The 17526-nt window shown below is 49.0% G+C and overlaps 1 protein-coding gene across 8 annotated transcripts in view; it reads right to left on the reverse strand.

Moving 5' to 3' along the window:
- Positions 1 to 86: 86 nt before the first annotated feature.
- Positions 87 to 17526, reverse strand: part of LOC106851598 (mitogen-activated protein kinase kinase kinase 3-like) — a 75338-nt gene continuing 57898 nt past the window's right edge. For all 8 annotated transcript variants that reach the window (XM_014873702.2, XM_088156447.1, XM_014873701.2 and 5 more), the window contains 10 exons: positions 17333 to 17466; positions 14743 to 14816; positions 12544 to 12611; positions 10658 to 10750; positions 9526 to 9720; positions 8544 to 8692; positions 7859 to 7990; positions 4804 to 4933; positions 4051 to 4228; positions 87 to 2777 (listed from right to left, as the gene is read on the reverse strand). In XM_014873702.2, the coding sequence (XP_014729188.1) occupies positions 2549 to 2777; positions 4051 to 4228; positions 4804 to 4933; positions 7859 to 7990; positions 8544 to 8692; positions 9526 to 9720; positions 10658 to 10750; positions 12544 to 12611; positions 14743 to 14816; positions 17333 to 17466 (1382 nt within the window). In that variant the 3' untranslated portion in view covers positions 87 to 2548. The remainder of the gene's footprint in view (positions 2778 to 4050; positions 4229 to 4803; positions 4934 to 7858; positions 7991 to 8543; positions 8693 to 9525; positions 9721 to 10657; positions 10751 to 12543; positions 12612 to 14742; positions 14817 to 17332; positions 17467 to 17526) is intronic.

Below are 17526 nucleotides of genomic sequence, written 5' to 3' on the forward strand. Positions count from 1 at the left end.
CATTAATTTCACAGCAGCACGCAGGGAAAGCCGCAGGGCCCACTACAGGCAAAATAAAATAAAAACAAACCAAACAAACAGAAAAATACTTTACATGGCAGAATAATTCAATTCGCTTTTCCTAGTTCCATTCTGTACATCAGAACACTGCAAGGGTTTTACAAACCAGAAAGGCAAAGGCACCTGAGGAGTGTCTCACATTCACACACACATTCACACTCACACGAGCCACATCCATCCACGGGAGGATTTAGGTGGTTTGAGGGCCCTGGGAGCATTTTGGGGCAGCCAGAAGCCCCCTCTGGCTCTCAAATCTTTGGAAAGAAGGAAAACACCCACCCATCAGTGAAGGGCTGAGAAAACCCAAACCAAAAAGATTTAATGAAAAAAGAGAAAACAGCTTAAAAATGGTTTTGAAATCTTTTTTTAGCTTTGGTGAACACACACTTTGTTACCCTCTTCTGCCAAACCCGTTCCCAGACAACACTGATTTTTTTTTCTCATGTTTGTTTCCATCCATCCCATATTACTGACCAGACTGATGGATTTGGTCCTATTCACAGAATATAATTCTTCATTCCCCTCAGCAAAGGAGACTTTTCCCCCTCCCTGTGGGGAGCTGCCCATGGCTGACTGACACAACTTCTGGTGCTACTCCAGCATTGGCCCCCAGCGTCTCTGAAACCTGGCCTGGCAATAAATGGCCTTGGAAGCTTTCAGACAAATTTACAGGCAATTCCTTTAGATGCTTCTTTTAATTTGCCCTAATACTCACAGTGTTTATTTTTTAAAAATCGAAATAATTCTTAAAATCTTAAAATCTTTGAATGGTTTGGATTGGAAGAGACCGTAGAGCTCATCTCATTCCAGCCTCTTGCCATGGGGCAGGGATACTTTTTTACCAGACCAGGTTGCTCCAAGCCATATCCAACCCTGACCCTGAACGTTTCCAGAACTGAGACATCCACAACAACACTGGGCAACCTCCTAAATCTTGCTTCTCTGTTCAGAGCTGAGGATATGGACATGCTCTCACCAGCACAGCCAGCAGTGCAGAGGCTTGATCTCTTTCACGTGGAAGAATTCAAGGATATGTTCACACAAACAACCAATTGGTCACTTTCCTCTTAAGTCTAAGCAACATTTGTCATTTTCACTGAAAACCAGCATTAAAATAAACCTGTGTCTGACACACTGGCCGAAGGATGGAACCTCCTGGTAACTGCTTTTTGAACTCTTTGCTGAGTTAGTGGAAACAGGTAGAGAAGGGGGAGGTGGGATGGTGCAAATAATTTATCCCAAACACCCCAAGATCTGATTGATTAATTAATTAACGAGCGTCTGGGCACTCCATGCGTGCCTCCTGCCCAGTTTTTCCAGCGGGGTAGCACTTGTCAGAGGCTGTAGCCCAGCTCTGCTTTTGACTGGCCCATTTTCTCATATAACTTCAAACCTACTGCAGGAAGGAATCTGCTTCCAGCTGCCATCAACTGCTGCAGCTCCACTTTCCCAGTCTGAGGCTCCACTGTCCTGCAGCTGCTCCCTTGGACAGCACCATGGAAGTGATGCTCCCCTTCCCTGTACGTGGAGATGGTTCACAAGGCAGAGAGGAGGAGGTACCCAGATTCACAGGCACTCTCTTGGGTATTACAGAGATCCACTGGGCTCTCCCTGCAGCTCCATTTCCAGAACACGATGGCATCCCTCCAGCCCCAGCTCTGCAGAACTGTGGCTATGAGAGAAGCCATCCTTGTTGAGATTCCCTTCAGCTCCCACCTGAATCCTGATGGCTCCCAGCACAACCTGGCTGCTGCTCAGCCCGGCTCACCACCACCATCATCACTTAACCATCCCTCAGCCCGTGGCAGGGGTCCCGGGCATCCGTCCGCGGGTGCACCCAGCAGAGACCTCCTGCACCCCGAGAAGACCCCCTTGTTCCCAGACTCACACACGCACACACACACGCGCCAAGGCAAAGTCAACACGGCTGCTGCATCCTCACACCAGATCCGAGCCGAGCATCACTCCTTGATTGCAACCGCGTAAGGCACAGGACAGTGTGAAACGCCGCCCCGCCGGAGCCGCCACTGCTCCAGCGGGCTTGGTCCCCTTGTGAACGGGGACGCCCAGGTCCCCCCGACTCTGCGGTCTGAGGATCATCTCCTCCGGCTTGGCTGAAGGCCCTGTCTGTTCCTCTGCGAAAGGCGGTGATGGCCACCGAGCAGCCGATTCCCCCACCGGTCCCGGGGATGCCGCCAGCACCGCTGCCGTGCTGGGGGACATTTCCCACTTGCCACACTCTCCCCAAGGGAGCAGTTCCTTGGCGAGGGGGAACGACCCCGGTACTGCTGGCAGCAGGGAGGTTCCGTGGTCCAGCACCCACACGGGCTGGGAAATCCCTCGCTCTGGATTCCAACAGTCCCGAGCGCAGCTTGAAAATCCCACAGCGCGGCGGGGCCGGGGCAGCAGCGAGCGAGGAGGGACTGTCAGGACAGCCCCGGGCGAGGTCCGACCCTCCCGCCGGCGCTTCCCATCCCCGTGCCAGGGCTCAGAGCCCGCAGTTGACAAAAGGGTGTCTCAGCAGGTCCTCGGCCGTCGGCCTCCGCTTCTCCTCCACGAAGATCTGCTTGAGGAAGTTGCGGCAGGAGCTGGAGACGCCGTCGGGGAGCTGGGGGTTGGTCGGCTGCGTGGCGATTTTAAAAATCGCTGCCATGGCCTCGAACTCTGCCCAGGGCGGCTTCTCCGTTAACATCTCCACCACGGTGCAGGCCACGCTCCTGCAACAACGCCAGGCACAGCGTGAGGGACGGGGACAGCGGCCCTGCAGTTCAAGTCTAACCAGCTCTGGGATTGCCTAAAGGGACTGTGCAGGGAGCAAACCCCCAGCAGATGGGCACATATCCCTGCAATGCCTGGTCCCCTGAAGCTCCCTGGTCACACAGGTCCTTGGCACTTGACTTTCACTCCCACAGCAGGAATGAATGCAGGAGCCTTGCCTTAAAACTGGTGGCTTTTCTGCCCACTTTAACTGGCAGCTAGGTATTAAGTTTCATAAAAGCTCAGGGAGATACTAAGTCTCAAAAAATGCTCTCCCTGGAGCATCCCCTGAAGGGATACCCATGCACAGGTTCAGCAACAGCATATAGTCCCTGGAGAAGCTGAGCCTGAATGAAACACGTTTGCCTACATCCAACTTCATGTCTGAGGTGTACCTGAGAAGGAACAGGGATGAGCAGCAAAGAGCCCGAGAGGTTTCCCTCTGCTTGCTCAAGAATCCTGGTCTCAGCAGAGATACTCTGCCACCTCTATTCATAAACGATCCTAAAAAATTAAACCTATCCTATGATCCTAAAAATTTTAAAAATTAAACATTTGCCTCCCATCAGCCAGTGCAGGTGGCACAGGGTGGATGGACACCTGCTAAGGACTTCCTAGGTTTTCCTACCCAACTAGGGTTCTCTTGGAAGGATTATTTTTTGTTGACCCTCTCTGCTTGGGCACACAACAGAAAGCACACTGGGAAGACATTGCTTCTTCCTCATATACTGGGAAGACTAGTAGTGTTATCCCAGTTCCTCCAGGTTCCATCCTCCACAGATCAAAACATTCACAAGCAGCCAATGATTTTGGTTGTCTTTGTGCCTGAGCCACATGCAAACATCCAGCACCAGATTTGGGAAGGCCACTGAAGATGGCCTGAGTTGGATTTAGTGAATCCAAAATCAGGGCAACCAAAACTCAACAGGTCTTTTAGTGAGCTTTGTGAGCTTTCCAGAATTAAAAACAGTTATGGGGATGAGCTGGATGTGAGATTCACACAAGACAAGAGCTTCCAAAAGCAAGCTGTGATTCTGAGTGCTCCTGTTTTGGGAACTTAGCTACAACATGTTTCCTCTGGATATCTGCACAGTTGATCCTAACATTTATCTCCCGTTTTCCATCCTTTGCACTGCTTCCAAATACTAGCTATACCTATTGCTCCCATTACAGTTTCCCAAAAGGACTGTTTGATTTAAGTAGCAGTGGTGGGGTTTTTACTGTGTTCCTTACCACACATCAGCTTTTCTTCCATAGCCCTCTCCACTGATAACCTCTGGGCTCATCCAGTACGGTGTTCCCGTGACAGATTTAATCCCAGTCCCAGACATGCAGATGGTCTGGATGCGTTTGCTGGCCCCAAAATCTCCAAGTTTCACATTCCCAGCAGAATCTCTCAGAATATTGGCACCTGGGGTGAGAAACAAAGACAAGACCATCAAAAAATGAAGCAGCAACCCAAAGTGGCTACAGTGAGGAGAACAGGAAGGGCACAGGTAAAAAGCCAGGCAGGAAGGAGCCCAAAGGGCTGTGGTGGGGCTGGACTCAGCATTATTTCAAATCCTCTCCTAAGGCAGCTGCTGTCCAAGAGGGTTGACTCCCACCAGCATCCCCTCATTCAGCAGGTTTCCCAAAAATGAGCAGTGCTTGGGGGGCAACAGATTCTCCTGTCCACCCACAGACAGCAGAAAGGAGCCTCAGACCTCTCCAAATGCCAGAGCCTCTCAGTTCTTGGCTATGTTACACCAGATTTTCAGACGTGTAAGGGCAGTTAATAATAATACCTTGAGAAAGAAAACAGCACAAGATTTTGGTTTCAGCTGCTTACTCAAGATTTTCATGGTTCTGTCTGGTGAAGGGCAGGGGCAAAAATACTTCAAATAGCAGATGCCAGCACTATGCTGTGCACAAGGATTTGTACTGGAGCAGGAGGAGGCTGGGCTGAACAAACCAAGCAAGCAAGAAGCCTCTCAATTATCCACTCACCTTTAATATCCCTGTGGACAATCATATTGCTGTGTAGGTAGAAGACTCCCTGCAGGATCTGCCTGGTGTACTTCCGTGTGACATTCTCAGTCAGAGCACCGTAAGCTTTTAGCTGGTCCTTTATTGAGCCCTGTTGCAAAGAAACAGCCATAAGAACCAGCGAAACCATCATGCCACAGCAACTTCTTAAACCTTCCTGACCACTCTATCCTCTAGCTCAAAAAACCCCCAAACCTTATTTGCAGAAACAGCAGAAATCCACTAAGCGCTGAACAGATCAAAGACTTGTCCTCGTATCCCAGATCCCCGGGAAGGTGAAGGCACAGGTTTGGTGCCTGTCAGAGCTTCCTCCTGCCAACACCACAGACCTTTTTCCCCCTCTAGTGGCTGGAGGGGTGTCACCAATAGATCACTGAGGAGGACCAAACTGAGGAGGAATTCCAACTCAAATGACAAGATCAACTTGATTCATTAGATTCACAGAATCTTTAAGGTTGGAAAAACCTCTGAGACCATTCCAATCATTAACCCAGCACTGCCAGGTCCACCACTAAACCATGTGCTTTTTTGAGCAATTCCAACGATGGTGATTCCACCACTTTCCTGGGCAGCCTATTTTGATGCTTGACAACCCTTTCAGTGAAGAAATTGTTCCTAATACCCCATCTAAATCTCTGCTGGTGCAGCTTGAGACCTTGTCCTCTTTTCCTATCACTTGTTACCGGTGAGAAAAGATCAACTCCCACCTGTCTAAAATCTCCTTTCAGGGAGTTGCAGAGAGCCAGTTCTTTAGGGTCAAGATAATGAGTCAGTCTTCAAAAGCCTCCTCCCAAAACTTTGCACAGCACGGAACACCTACAGCCATGAGGAACAACAAGTCCCACAAGGGACTGCTCCACCACGACCACCCAGGGTAGATCATTTGCAATTTGAATTTCTGACCCAGGCATGCAGGCTCAAACTGGTTTGATGGTATTGATCAAAGAGGAAAGGAAGCAGGGGTACAGACATTTATCATCTGCAGCAGGTTGATCCCCTTGGTTTTAGCTGTATTTCTGGTCCACTTGGAAATGGATGTGGTTCACTGTGCCTGAGCTGGGTTTTAGCAGGGGTGAACCAGAAGCAGATTTGGGGTTCACACTCAGCTCTACCTCCAGTATTCAGGCTATCTGGGAAGTGGGAGGGGAAACCCATCCTGTTTCTGCCTGTCCTGCAGCTCTGGGGTTGATCCAAGATTGCCAGTCCTGTTCAGGGAACAGTGGCTGCTCTGCTCCAAGCCAGCCCGTCAAACTGTATTAGCTTTTCCACATCCACCCATCTCTGCTGTTGCTCTGCCCAGCTACTGTTTTGGCTTCTTTTGAGGCTGGTGGTGATCCTGTGGATAGGCCTCTCCTTTTCCTTTCCTTTTCTTTCTTTTCTTCCTTTTCTCTGAAGCAATCCAAGATGCTCTAAATGAGCTCCTCAATATAACCTGTATGCAGGGTACTTTCCCTCATCACAACTAAAACAGATTTCTTATTCTGCCCTTCCTCATGCTGATGAGGGGACATCAAACAAGAAGAGGGAACTGGTTCTTTGAGGCCTGTGGTCAAATGGACCATTGTGTTTTCCAAGAATAATTTAAAAAACAGTTTATGGGCAGGACAGAAACTACAGAGTCAGCTATTAACTGAGGGATGTCATAAGAATGGCAGCCTGAGGGTGCACCCAAACTTGGCCCTGTGAAGATTCTGCCAAGCTGTTTGTCTTAAACTGGAAGCTTGGCCAGACCCAGCTTTGCAGAGCTGCTGTCCTGCAAGGTTTGGGAACTCCCTCACTTCCACTGGCCTTGGAAACCAGAGCTCTGAGCTGCTTTTGTCAAACAAGCTGTTGTTGCAGCAGCAAAGTCAATCTGTATTTGGTCAGAGCTCAGCTTTATCATTTAAAAAAACAAACACTGAATTTCCAGCCCTGCTGGACACTGCCCCAGCATCAAATGCTGGTTTCCTGGCTGCTAACAAACATCAGCACGCTGTGGAATAAGCAGCAAGGGGACTGCTGGAATTCCTGGGATTTACTCCTCTGGGTCCACGCCCTATGGTAGGGCCTGAAGGCAATTTGCCCACAGGTATAGAGGGAGGACAGGGCTTGGAATGGACTCAGAGACATGAAAATCCACCTGATCACTCACATGCAAAATGCATTTGGAGAGCCTCTGGCACATTTACTTAATGACCAAAATCATTTGCAGCCAAATGACTTAATTGTCCCTTCTGACCTTACAAATCTCTGTATATACAAGGGTTTATTCTCCCGCACTCTAGGGAACAAATCCAGCGGGACAGAAGGGACTTAGGAGACCTATCCTCCAGCAAACAGCATTATGCTGTTTTACACCATCAGTCTGATGCCTGATGTAATTCACAAGCTCCCAAACACAAAAAGATGCTCAACTCACCCATGTACATTCTCCAGCCCCTGCTTAAACTCCCTTAAAGCATTCTGATATTTTTCCCCATGGCTGTTTCATCCTGTATCAGCAAAGCCACAAACTGAAGCCACTCCTGCACAAGAGGATAATGCTGCCCACAAAAAGCTCTGTCCTCAGCAGAAGACTCTAAGTGAGTATCAGTGTTTTTAACAGACACGTGCTGAAAGCCACAAATAATTGGTGACAGCTGTGGGTGGACAGTTGTACTATTAGCTTGTCCTGCAGGGATTTGCAGTAAATACTTAAGGATGGGCTCAGGCCACAGTGTTTGGAGCAAGATCTGGATCATGTCCCACATTCACCAAGCTCAGATTGCAGACTGTGAACACACCCTGCTTCAGGATTCAAGCCTAAAACCTGCCTGCAAGGCTTTTCATTTCACCCAGTGCTTGTTGAGGGGCTTCACCATGGCATCTGACTCACATCCTAAGCTCTCCCAAGCCTTAGGAATGCATCCACTGCTTTGGTTTGGTTCATCGGGGATAAAGCAGCTCTGCTGGACAGATACAAATTTCACCAAAGTCCAGGAAACTCTAAATCTGTTTTCTGCCACTCAGGACAATCTCTAGCAGGAACCACACTCACCCCTGGCATGTATTCCACAAAGATGGACAGTTTTTTCTCCTCAGGATCCCGCAGGCACCCATAGTACTGCACAATCCTTTCGTGACGGAGAGTCTTCAACAGCTGAATCTCACATTCTAAAGCATTCACCTCCTGTAACAAACCAGACAGGCTTCCTGATCAAAGGGAATGAGGTATTTGGGAACATGATATAAATAGTGCTCCATGCTGAGCAGAGTTTTTGCAGCAGCTGTGAAGGTGCCCATGAAGACACTGTCCACAGGAGGCTCAGAAATAAGGACCACTGCCCTAAGAGAAAGGCAAGGAGAAAGACTGGGCTGAGCTTGGAGACAGGTTTACTTATTATTATTACTTGTGTTTAAGGAGTTCTTCTGGAAAGATTTCAACAAAGTTACTGAGCAGAATGGAGAGAAGGTGAAGGGAGCAGGAAGGACAAAACTAAGGAAGATCAGACAGACCTGTAAGAGATGATATCTGACATAGAGCAGGCCAATGTAACCAACGAACTGGGAGGCAGAGAAGTCACCAGAGCACTGACTGGTGCCATGAACCATTCAGCCATTGATTTCCAAAGAGGGAAAACAACACCCTGTGTCCACACCCTGCCTCCCAGGGGCATGGACACCTCTACCCTCAGCCCACAACTCCCCAAGATGCTGCAGAACAGCCCTGCCCTTGTACTCACTTTACTTGTCTCCTGGCTGTCAGGGTCAAAAGGCACCTGCTTCACTGACAGCTCCCGCCCAGTGTCAGCATCATAGCACAGATAAACTTCCCCAAAAGCTCCTCTTCCCAGCAGCTTCCCCAGCCTCCAGTTCACAGGTGCCTGCAGGGCTACAGGAGAGAGGAGAGGGTTGAGAGAAGGGAAGACTTCAGCATCAGGGTCCACCTGACCCTACAGAGTACAGGGCAGTCAGTGAGCCACTCTCTCCCAGGGACACCAGGACAAACCAGTTTTAACCACACTAGTGCTATTGGTGTAGAGGGAATGTCTCCCAGTCTACATAAACCAGAAACAAATCCCAGAAAAGTCCTATTTCATTAAGAGTCTTCCCTCTAAAAGCTGTTTTCTTAGCCAACGTTGGAATTTCCCTTGTGCTGTGGGAGTGTTTAGCAGAATTCAGGACGGCTGAGCAGCAACCCAGGCAGGGACCAGTAAGGAGTTTTAGCTCACTGGTCATTTCTGGGATGCTATCCATCACTAAACAGGCCCAAAATGCACCAGCTTCTATATCATGGGCAGTCTTGCAATAGCAGAGGAGCCTGCAAGACCATCTTTGAGTGCTGGGGTGACAGCAGTGTAAGGCAAGGAACAGAAACTCTGGATGCATCTGCTCCCACATCCCAAGTCTGCTGGAAAGCTTCTGCTGTGTGACCACAGTGACAATCCAACACACAAGCCATCATCTGCAATCCAGCAAGTGCTGAACACCACTGGCCCCACACAGCTCTCAGCCAAAGGCCAAGCTAAGACACAGGGTGTTGTACTAAACCTTTCTCATGAGACAGAAGCTGGTGCAATGTGCCTCATGATGGGGATGCACTCAAAGTTCACCCATGGCTGGCTTAGCTGATGCCCAGTAACTTAGCAAGTCACAGGAACTCAATTTTGTGCCCAAACCCAGCTCTGCTGAGACCTCAGGCACTCGGGGCTTTGGTTCACTCACAGTTCCTGGCTTTTGTAGGGGAGGTGCTGAAGGCTTGCAGACCCTTTTCACAATTGTTCCAACACTTGGGCCTGTACTCATCATACTGCAAAGTGCTGAGCTTGCTGTCCCCTGTAAAGCTCTTGGTTCTGCTGGAAGGGACGAGCTGAAACAGGTTTTCCTGTGGGAAGTAGCTCCTGGGGAAAGTCCTCCGGCCTGTGGGGGAAAAGGGGCAAAGTTACAGCCAGAACACACACACCAGCCTGGATCCACCTGTCACCACCTTCTCACATCACTGCCCAAACCCTCACCTCTTCAAATTAAACAAAGCAAGTGTAATGAAACTGAAGCAAAGTCCTGTGAAGATTTTAAATTCAATTTGAGAGTTGATAACAGCAGGAATTACATCTAACGCAGATGTTTCCAGAGGGGTTTGCAACAGTTTAATTACATCAGGGGGTTTGTTGGTTGTTAATCATAATTAAACTCGGAACAGGCAGAGATTTACATTAAAAATTATCCCTGCCATATTATTCTGCCAAATTATCCCCTAAGTCCACGTGCAAATGACCACACAGCAGCACCAGATCTGCTTACACAGGGGTGTCAGTGAGAGATGAAATTCATTCTGTTAAGCTCAATGTGCTCTCTGCATGTCCTCAGTACATTTTTCCCAAGGGAATTTTTGCCTCCCATTTCTTGCAGTCTCATACAGTGAAAGAATGAGCAGGAAAAAGGCTCAGAGCTCACCAGCTTAAAACAGAGAAGCAAACAGATACTGCTACCCTGAAATTGCTTGGGGACTTCCTACAGCTCAGTGAGAAACCTGCTGTAAAGGTCACAAAAAGCATCCTCAAAAGCAAGCAATTTGGGAATAGGAAGGTTGATACTGCCAGGGCTGAGAAATGCCAATCATCCCTATGGCTAATTTAAAATAGGAGGTGTAAGCAGAGCACAGGCTCTAGATGCTCAGCACTTCCCAAGAGCAGAGCTGCAAAGTCTCACAGAGAACACTTCTGAATGCACAACTGAACCCCAAAGCACTTGGTGCTTCTCCCTTTATTAGAAACCTCTCCTTCCCGAGTCTTTCCAGTCCCAGGCACTGTCTCAGGCCATCAAGGGCTGATCACCTCCCTCCCCATCACTTCCTTACCATCACTGTAGTCCTTGCGACTTTGGGAGAGGTGGTACTGCCTCGGGAAGGTCCCACCTTTCCCAAACCTCTCACAGAACGGGATGTCAAAATCTGGCAGGAGGGAAGAAGACACAGATATTTCCGAGATCAGCTCAGCATCAAATGCCCAGAGTGTTTCTTACGGGAAACACTGAGAGGCAAGAAGGAGGTGACAACGTGTTCATTTACACAACCTTACATACCCCAAGGCTCCCTGTGAAATCTGCCCACAGTCACAAACTCTTCAGTGGAAAAATCAGGGTTTGACACACTGCCCTTAGTGCCCCTAAAGCAGAGGTTTAACTGCTGGAATTATGCACCCTGGCCCACATTGTTCAAGTGCAAGGAAAAAACATCTTATTTGCACTTGGAAAATGCAAAAAAACCAGAACTGCCAGGGAGGGTCAGGCCTAGACACATCCATTCCAAAACCTTTGCTCTGATATCATCTATTTCCAGGGAGATGCAAAAAAATCCAGCATTTGACTAACACCAGATAATATCTCCCCCTTTTCTTCTCAGATGTGACTCCACCCCTCTGAAAGCCAATTTAAACCTCCAGAGCTCCAAACTTCTATATTTATTTGATTAAATGCTAGAAAGACAGAATATACAGAAGGGATTAAAGATCATCAGAGTTTAGACACCGGATGATGAGAGAGATTGATGGACATGCAAGATAAGGACGTGTTTTTTTAATAAAAACCACAGCACAGGAAGCCATTGCTGGTAGCACCAAATAACTTGAGATTAAAATATCTGTCATTCCACCCCCTTCTTTCACCTGCTGTTTTTCCTCCATCCAATTCTAATGACACAGCCCCTTCTGATTGTTTGTTTGTCTTAGCCTGGGGCCAGCAGCCGCTCCTCAGAGGCCATTCCTGGCCTCTGCTGTACTTCGGTGTGATTGCCAAAAAGAGCACATAATGGCTGAAATATGGTCAGCAAGAGGAGCAACAAGGACAGGGCAAGAGGCTCTTCGTGAGCCACGTGTGCCCAGAGGTGTCTCAAAGCAAAGTGCCACAAGGGAAGCATTAAAGCCTTCAGCAACAAGGGCTGATTGCAGCTTCATCTCTGCAGCTCAATCTAGAAATCTTGCCTCGGGCCAGCCATGAGCTACCCTGCCACAGGCTGCCTGCCATTTGCTCATTTTTAATAGTGCAAGTCATTACAATATTACAGAGTTTCCATTATTTAACCAGCTGGATGTTTATAAGTGATTAAGCAGTAACCTATGATCTGTGCAAGCACCAACACAGTTTCTCTCACAGCATTTGCACTGTTGCAGATTATTATTCATGCAAGTGGAAGAGCTGTAACTCCCTAGAGAGCTGGGGTTTGCTGCGTAGGAAGTCGAGATCCTGAAGGGGCAACTCCCAGATGACAAAAAACAGACAAAAGCTGATCCTACAAGGCTGTTCCCAGTTTGTCAGCACCTTGCAGGTTGCCTGCAAATAAAAGATCATGGCCCCCTCAGCAACATCTTCCAACAGAGATCTCTCAACAGCTTTGCCTGCTTGCATCCATCCACCCCAGGGCCCCAGCTGCCCAGTCTGGATTATTGTTGCTGTTAACTGATTCCCAAACCAGTTCCAAAGGTATTGCTGCAGAGTCAAGAAGGGTTAATGAAGACAAGAGCAGCCCTGCCTGTGTTTGATGCTCTGCTGCTTTTGATTTTTGAGAACATTCATGTTTGATCATTGCAGGGTCAATTCTGAAGGGTTACCTAAGCCATGGAGCTGATTTGCTTGATTGCTGTTAATTACATTTCATGCAGTACCATCTCTCTAATAGTGTTCATCCAGCCTCTTTACTATATGCTTTTTATACTTTTCAGCAAATAGAAACCACCAAAGAGTGCTTACCCATGCAATCAAGACCATCTTTGGGATGGCTCTTCCTTCCAGGAACAGGAGTTTGGGGAAAGGGAGGGCTGCAAAAGGATTAAAAAAAAAAAAAAAGGATTAATTTTTTATATCAGAAAGGCTATGGAATTAATGAACTAGGGAAAGGACAGGATAAACCATAAGCTACATTGATCACTGAGTTCCATCTTCATCCTGCATAAGAATGAAGATGGTTTTTTTGGGTGGATCACAGCTTGTTCCTGTGGCATACAAAAGGGATGCTGCAAAACCCACAATCACCAGGCTGAAGTGAAATGGCCAAAGACCATCATCCCTGTGCATGAGGCAGCACAGAAGGAGGACCACAGGCTTCTGTTCCCTCGACATCAAGTGTTCAACCACACACCTCTGCTTTCCATCAGCATTGCTCAGTTGCTGCAGGTGTACACACCAGAGTCCTTCAGTCATGCTCAGTTCGTGCAGGTTTCCCTTCTGTCCAGCATCACCTCCCACCTTCCTCACACAGACTCTGCACCACCCCTGGGAACACCCAGCCTCCCACGAGACCAGCAGGGACAGTGGGGCATTGGTGCCACAAGGTCTTTAAACTACAGTGAGAGGATGAAAAAAGCACTGCAAGGGGATTTCAGCAATCCCAATTTCACCCCAGGCTCTTAGAGTGATCTGGGCATGAGGGTTTTCCACTCTCTCTTTTAACAATATGGGCACAGAGAAGAAATCAGCTTTGTGAAGTGCTCTGAAACCCACTCATGTCAAAGCTGATTGTTGCTGTGGCAAAGAGGAGTTTGTGGTGCTGTTCCTAACCCTCAGCCTGGTCACTTGCTCTGTCCTCTTGGGCTGATGCCATCCCAAACAACTGGCTGCAAGGCATCTGCCACCTCTTTGCAGTAGTCCCACTGACTCCTCTTCCTTGGAATAACACAACCCTCCTGTGCCTTTTCCAGCTCCTAGACCCATGGCTGAACACATCTGCCTGCTCTGCACATGAAATCTGGCCATGCCACCCTCTCACAAACAGAGAGCTAACAGCCTAAAGCTCTTCTCTCAATTCACAGCAGTGTTACAAACAGCCCGTGCTCCTCCTGCTGCTCTTCTTGGCAAAATCGGTGCAAAAGCAAAGCTGGGGCAGAGAGGTTGGGAACACAAGGAATCCAGCTTCGATACAGCCGTAACAATGAGCAAATACATCACAGGAAATTATTAAAAGCCACAAAAAGGAAATGGACCTTGATGCTGAGACAGATCCAAAGCGCAGGGATCTGCAAACCCAAAGCACGCTACACAATCAACCCAACGCAGGCCCGCTGGAACACAGCCTCAGTGCTGTATGGTAACAGCAACAGCGGAAAAAAATAGAAAATCTTTGATGCAGACGGAAAAAAAAATAGACTGCTTTCCAAAAGGACACTGTGTCTTATCCACAGCTCACCCTGCACAGCAGAAAACACAGGGATTGTGTGCACGTGTGAGCCGGGATCCAGCTCAATGGCACCAGCCACTGAATCGCAGCCTGGGTTAGTACAACGTGTCCCAGTTGCTTCCTGCTGAGTAGCTAAACTTAGTTACTGCTCATCTGGTGTCCTCAGCACCTTGAGTGACACGTCTGTGGCTGCTGGCACTGCACAGGGGCTGCTGAGTGTGCCAGTGGTCAGTGGAGAGCAGACAGCGTGCCCGGGGAGGAAGAGGCACGGAGAGGCTGATGGAATATTGACCTGGTGACTGCAGAGAGCCAGAGAAGGCTCTGTGCTGTGAGGGTGGTGAAGCACTGGGACAGGATGCCCAGGGAAACTGTGGATGCCCATCCCTGGAAGAGTTCAAGGCCAGGCTGTATAGAGCACTGAGCAACCTGGTCTAGTGGAAGGTGTCACTGCTCATGGCAGGGGATTGGAACTTTAAGGTCCCTTCCAACCAAAACCATTGTGCGATTCTGTGAGAATTTTCATCTCAAAAGACAAAAAAGAAAACCTGGTCACACAAAGCTAGGCTGTCTTTGTCCAGCTCAGATTACTGCAATTCAAATCATACAACTGCACAGACATCTGTGCTAGGATCTGGTTTTCAGCGATAAATTTGTTTTGCTCAGGTGCATCCTCATGCCAACAGAAACCTCAGGGGTTGACACTGATCCTGCTGCTCTCCTGCTGTGGAGCAGAGGCTTCAGTTCAGCTTGTGAACATGGTGACACACACAACTCACCTGTCCACAGACCTGTCCAGTGACTGGCAGCTCCCAGACAGCGAGTCATCAGGGCTGATGAAAGCTTCAAGCATCTGACAGAGAAAGAAAAGGGGAAACAATAAAACCATGCACTGTAGCACTCCAAGCTCCAGAACTATCAGACCTCTGCAGGGTCATCCATTTATGATGCCTTCTCTGCATTACTGTTCTTTCCAACTGCTATTTGCTGGTAGGAAAACTGCAGCAAAGATAATTAGCACCCTGATGTTCAAAGCGTGCGGAGAAGTCAATGAGATTCAAAGTGCTCAAAGTTTTTGTGAGAATAATATAACTACTAAAGGAAAATATGTATCAGGACACAAATGATGTGCCCAAGGCCAAGTGGATATTGTGTACCAGGGCCAGGGCCGCAGCCCAGGACTCCTGACTTCCCGAGCTGCCCTGGCACACGAGCCCAGCCTTCCTCTCCACTGATAAGAGCAGCATCATCAGGGCTTTTGGCTGGAAGAACCCACTTGGCTCTCACCAGCTCAGTGAGTCAAAAGCTGCATTTGTGTTGCTTCCTGGATGAGACATTGTACTGCCAGGGTTATTTATAGCTAGTCAGCAACAATAGAGGGTTTGTATGGAGTGCTAAACCCTAGAGCTGTGTGCACTTCCACATGGAGCAGAGCCTGCTCCGGGCCACACTGTGCTGCCAGCAGTGCCTCCTGGCTGTGGACATCCACTAACCCCTGCTCCACAGCTCATTCCTGGGAAAGCTGAGCAATCAGGGTTAAACACCATGTGGAACCACAGTTTGCTGCTTCCCACATCCCTCCTCCTTCCCCAACAGCCTCCCTTTCCACAGCCCTCCTCAGCTGGTTGTCATAACAGCTCGTGCTGTTTTGGCCAGGCAAAAACAACTTTGCAAAGTGCAATTTTTTATCTCTGCTTCCTAGTTTTTACCCCAAAATCTCTTTCAAAATGCACTAGGCCAAAGAGGAGCAAGCACTCTGATAGAAACCACTCCCCACGTCTGCCAGGTCTCTTCCAGCAGTTAAAGCTGAAATAGACTAATTTCTCAAAAGCATAAAATTGGGAATTGGGGCATGCTCCATACTCAGCCTCTGCTCATCTGTCAGGCTGGTCTCAAGACCACAGTTACATCACAGGCTTGCACAGGGACATTCCCCAAAAGGCAGCAAGCTCCAGTTTATGAGTGGCTTTCCATGAGGCACATATGGAAGCAGCAGTACAAGGACATTCTGAAGGCAAAGTCCATGTAGGGAAAAGCATGGCTGCTCAATGAGGAAAGACAAAAAATCCCAAACTATTCCCTAAACCCCTTTTCCCTGCTTTTAATTCACCAGCAAAGGGCTGCAGGCCACCCACAATGTGATGCTGGGGAAAAGCAAGGAGAGCATCTGGGAACCTTCATCTGGAGCAGGCTCAGGGCTCTGAATTAATGGAGCTCCAAAAACAGCTGGTGGAGCTGGGCTGATTTACACCCAAGGGGGTCACTGGGACCCTCCCCCTGCACACACACACACACACACACTTTGTCTTAGTCCTCCCCAACATGTTTTGGAGGCATGTGAAAACAATAGAGAGCCAACTTTTGGCTGCAAGGAGCACATGATACATCTGCACTCTGACGCTGCCAAGACTCACCCGGAGTGACTTCTCATTTTATTAATGGCTGTATAATAAACTGTTGAAAACACAACTTTGCCATGGAAACACTGGCACAGCCTGCATGCAAATGTGGAGCTAGTGGGTGCTTCTGAGTGTAGGAAATACACATGTCCCCAGGGACATCCTTGGGGGCGAGCAGAGCAGCCTGATGGATTGAGTTTAGTGCCTTCCAGATGTCCCTCCATGTCCCTCCTGCAAACTCTGGATCTTGGTCCTGTGTTTCCAAGAGCTTTGTAGAAATGACATGTGCCCAGACAGCCCAGCTGACTTCACAGGATCTATACTAAGCTCTTCAGAGCTATAGATTGAGCAGAAATGCAAACAGGGAGGGAGGTATAAGCTGCTCCCACTGTGGTCCCTTGACACTGCAGTTTCCCTCATCGTGAATACCAAACTGACTGGAGGATGAGGTACTGCTCTGCACTGAGGAACCTGCTGCTCTTTCATTACTGAGGAATATACAATCTCCTTATTAAGAGAGTTTAAAAAACATAAATGGAGGAGGGACAGAGACACAAAACCACAGAGGCTGCGGGCAGAGCCAAGAACTGTAACTGGAGCTCAGGCAGAAACACCACATGGGAAGCAGCCAAAGCTGCTGATATCCCCAGGCTGTTGCAATCACAGGCAATCCGTTGCTTGGCACATTCCCTCATGGTGCTGGGATTTGGGAATGCTGTGGCCACGAGGGCCTGGCAGCTGGTGCACACGTGTGCCCCAGATCTGTGCTGCTCCAGAGCTACCTGAGGTGCTTGGGCACATCCCCACAGCAGCTGGCTCTCAGAGTTCCTGGAAATCAGACTTTCCCAGGCATGTCAAGCCCAGGGGCACCCATTCCTGGAAAAAGCTGGCCCCAAGCACAGGCACTGCTGGAATGGAATGGAGGGAACAGCTCTCACAGCACAGCCAGCGCTGCCCCAGCCCCACTCACGTTCTGGTCCATGGTCTCAGGGATGAACTCTCCCTCGCTGTTGATGCTGGTGTAGGATCCCTGGCGGGCGATCTGCTGCTGCTCCTCGGGAACGCTGCCCGGCGGGGGAGAGCTGCGCCCGGTGTGCAGAGAGCCTGCAACAGGGACAGGCAGGTCAAGGAGGGCACCTTCCCATCCAAACCCTGCCGGAATCG

This window comes from Sturnus vulgaris, chromosome 1 (genome assembly GCF_052056855.1).
Source record: "Sturnus vulgaris isolate bStuVul1 chromosome 1, bStuVul1.hap1, whole genome shotgun sequence".
NCBI lineage: Eukaryota > Metazoa > Chordata > Aves > Passeriformes > Sturnidae > Sturnus > Sturnus vulgaris.